Here is a 3,355-nt window from a genome sequence, read left to right as displayed (position 1 = left end):
CAATAAAAAAAAAAAAAAAAAAAAGAGTAAAAAAATAAAAATAAATAAATAAATAGATAAATATATATATATAAGTAATCAAACAATAAAAAAAAATATACAGAATAAAAAATGTTTCATAATTTTTTCTAATGATTATTTTAATAGTTATACAAGTATTAGAAATAAAATGAATATAATTAATAATAAAGAAAAATTATGAAACTGCAAATTTTTTAAATCTAAATATTTCATTTAAAAAGTTATTTTTAATTTTTTCTTGAGGAAATTGCTTTTCATCACATTCAAACATAACCATATCCCATGAACAATTTGAAAAATAATATTTCAAGTCTTTAAACATACTAGCAATATCTTTTTGTACTTCTTTATTATTTCTATTGGATGCCAATGATATGTGATTACATTCTTTTATTCTAAATTCTGTAAGATTTACTTCTGTATTATTATATTTATATTTTATTTTGTTTTTTTTTTCATCCTTTTTATCATTATTATTGTTGTTTTTATTGTATTTTTTTAATCTTTTAATTTTTTTATTATTACAATTATTAGATTCCATGAGACGTTTATTGTAATTTATATTATAATTACCAGTTTCAACTTTTTCAAAAATACTATAATTATCTGTATATTTGTTGAATACATTTTCACTACTATTATTATTAGGATCATAAAACGTTATATTTGAATCATTTGAGTTTTTTTTAGTTTCCTCTTCAAAACTTACAAATAATTCTGATATTTTATTATTATTTTTTATGTTTGAACATATTACATTATTTGTATATAATGAATTCGAATTAATTAGATCTTTTTTATATTTATTTTTTAAAATGGAATTACTTAAAAATAATTTACTATCATTTTTATGTTTTTCTTTAAAATTTTCTGAAATTATTGAATTCTTATACATATAATTACTACCTAATTTATTTATATTCTTATATTTACTGTTAGATATAAAATTATTATTCTTAATTAGGAAACTGAAATTTTCAAAAATTCTTTTTACCCACTCACATAAAATCGGAATAATCACATATCCATCATTTGTTATTAAAACATGAGCATCACTTTTAGTGTTATCATTTTCCTCATTTAAAAATTTTTTTTTCTTTTTATCTATTTTTTCTTTGTTTTCTTCTCTCTCAAATATTATTTTTTTTTCTTTATCACCATTTTTATTATTTTTTATACAAATACTATAATTATTAGAATTACAGGATATATTAAAAAACAAATGATTAAATGATAAATTTTTTGACATATAATATAATTTTACATAATAAAACATATATATATACAAGGTATTCAAAAAAACATTTACATTATCACAAAAGAAATAACCTGTTAAACTTATATGAATATCATATTTATATGTTTCATCTTTACCATATTTTTTTAATATCTCTTGTTTTTTTTTATGAAGAAAATTATAAAATTTTGAATTTTCAGAAGGTATTAAATGTATGATTAATTTTTTCTTATTTTTTCCCTTATAATTATTTTTCTCAAATATTTTCCCATATTCTAATTTTTTATTTAATACATTACAATTATATTCTAATGATTTATCTAAGTTAATAATATTTTCTTGAAAAAAATTAAAATTATTAAGAAATCCTCTATTTTGAAAATTATTATATATTATGTTCTTTGTAACTGCTACTTTTTTGTTTTCTTCTTTCTCTTCTTCCATATTTATTCTTATTTCTATATTTAATATATAATGAATTTTTATATCATGTATATATAAAGTGCGTGCCTAATATTTCATAAATAAAATTCTCAAATATATAAAATATTAAAATATATTTAAAAAAAAAAAAAAAAAAAAAAAAAAAAAAAAAAAAAAAAAAAAAAAAAAAAAAAAACCAAATATAAAAAAAAAAAAAAAAAATGAATAAAATTAAGTAAATAAAGCAAAATATTAAAAATATAATAATAAATTGAGAAGAAAATTAAAACACTCTTGTAATTTTAAATAATTTCTAAATTTTTAAAAATATACACATATATATATTTTTATTAGATAATATACATTTTTGTATTAACTTAAAAAAATAATACACATTTACATATACATATATATATATATACATATATTAACAAATATAAAAATTAAAAAATTCCTTTTTAAGTTAAATTTTCCATTAAGAAAATTTCTAAATTAATATCAATTAATTCTAAGATAAATTTATTTATAATTTAAATTAAAAAATTTTATTTCACTAAATTTCATTCTTTATTAATGCTAATTTAAAAATTTCATTTCAGCTAATTTTATTACTTTTAAAAAAATTTTAATTAAAAAAAATATTACAATGAAGTATAATTAAAAAAAAAAATATATATATATATATATATATGAATAAATATTCCTTTTTTAACAAAAATCTGTGTTAAAATATTTAGAAATAAGTAAAATAGCTTAATTTTATAAAATTTTATCTTCTTTTGTATTAAAATATTCTTTTTCGTATATTCATATAAAAAAATACACAACAAATGTTTTATTTAAATTTTGTTTTTTTTTTGTATCTTTAAAAATTATAAAGTATAAATTTCATCTGAAGAATAAAAAAAAAAAATAGGAAACCAACTATATACTTAATTAACTTCTGAAATTAACAACATAAATACTGTTTCCTTACAAAATATTTATAATATTAAAAAATTATATAATTATTAATATTCTTCATCTTAAACCAATTGTGTTTTAATTTTTTTTTTTTTTTTTTTCTTTTTTTGTTTTTTTTTTTTTGAAATTTCATAAAAAATTTCTTTTTTTTAAAAATTTAAATTTAATAAAACCCTTAGTTTATTAATTTTGTATTATTCTCATTTTGCTATTTAAAATATTCCTTCATTAATTATATAAGGTGTAAATGTTAAAACATTTAAAATTTTCATTTATGTATAAATATTTTAAAAAATAATTCATTTTTTTTAATTATAAACTTCAAAAAAAAAAAATTAAAATAAGAATAAAATAAAATATAAATATGTTTGAGTGAATAAATAAATAAAATAAGAAAAAATAAAAATTGTTATTAACGTAATATTAAAAATAAAATAGCTTCCATTCTTAATATATTAAAAAAATATTATCTCAGATGATTCTTCAAAAAAAAAAAAAAAAATATCAAGGTGTATTTCAAATCATTTTGAGCATATTTATTAGCTTAAAAATTATAAAAAAAAAAAATCATGTAAGCATGCAAAAGTATATTTATACATTTATATATATGCATATATTTTTTTAATACTTGTAAGTGCCTACTAAAAAAATAGAAATATATATATGAAATTAGTATTTTCAATATAAAAAAAAAAAAAAAAAAAAAAAAAA

The 3,355-nt window shown here is 14.3% G+C and overlaps 1 protein-coding gene across 1 annotated transcript; it reads right to left on the bottom strand.

Annotated features, from left to right (window-relative positions):
* Window positions 1-196: 196 nt before the first annotated feature.
* Window positions 197-1,702, bottom strand: PGAL8A_00477800 (conserved Plasmodium protein, unknown function; the record flags this gene model as incomplete). The annotated part of the gene is made up of 1 exon (XM_028673562.1): window positions 197-1,702. One exon carries the CDS (start codon window positions 1,700-1,702, stop codon window positions 197-199), a length of 1,506 nt encoding a protein of 501 aa, XP_028530002.1.
* Between the last annotated feature and the right edge of the window lie 1,653 nt (window positions 1,703-3,355).

The sequence above is a fragment of the Plasmodium gallinaceum genome (genome assembly GCF_900005855.1).
Source record: "Plasmodium gallinaceum strain 8A genome assembly, contig: PGAL8A_v1_141, whole genome shotgun sequence".
In the NCBI taxonomy this organism is placed as follows: domain Eukaryota; phylum Apicomplexa; class Aconoidasida; order Haemosporida; family Plasmodiidae; genus Plasmodium; species Plasmodium gallinaceum.
Note: the sequence above shows the minus strand (reverse complement) of the source record. Positions and strands in the feature narration are given on the sequence as shown.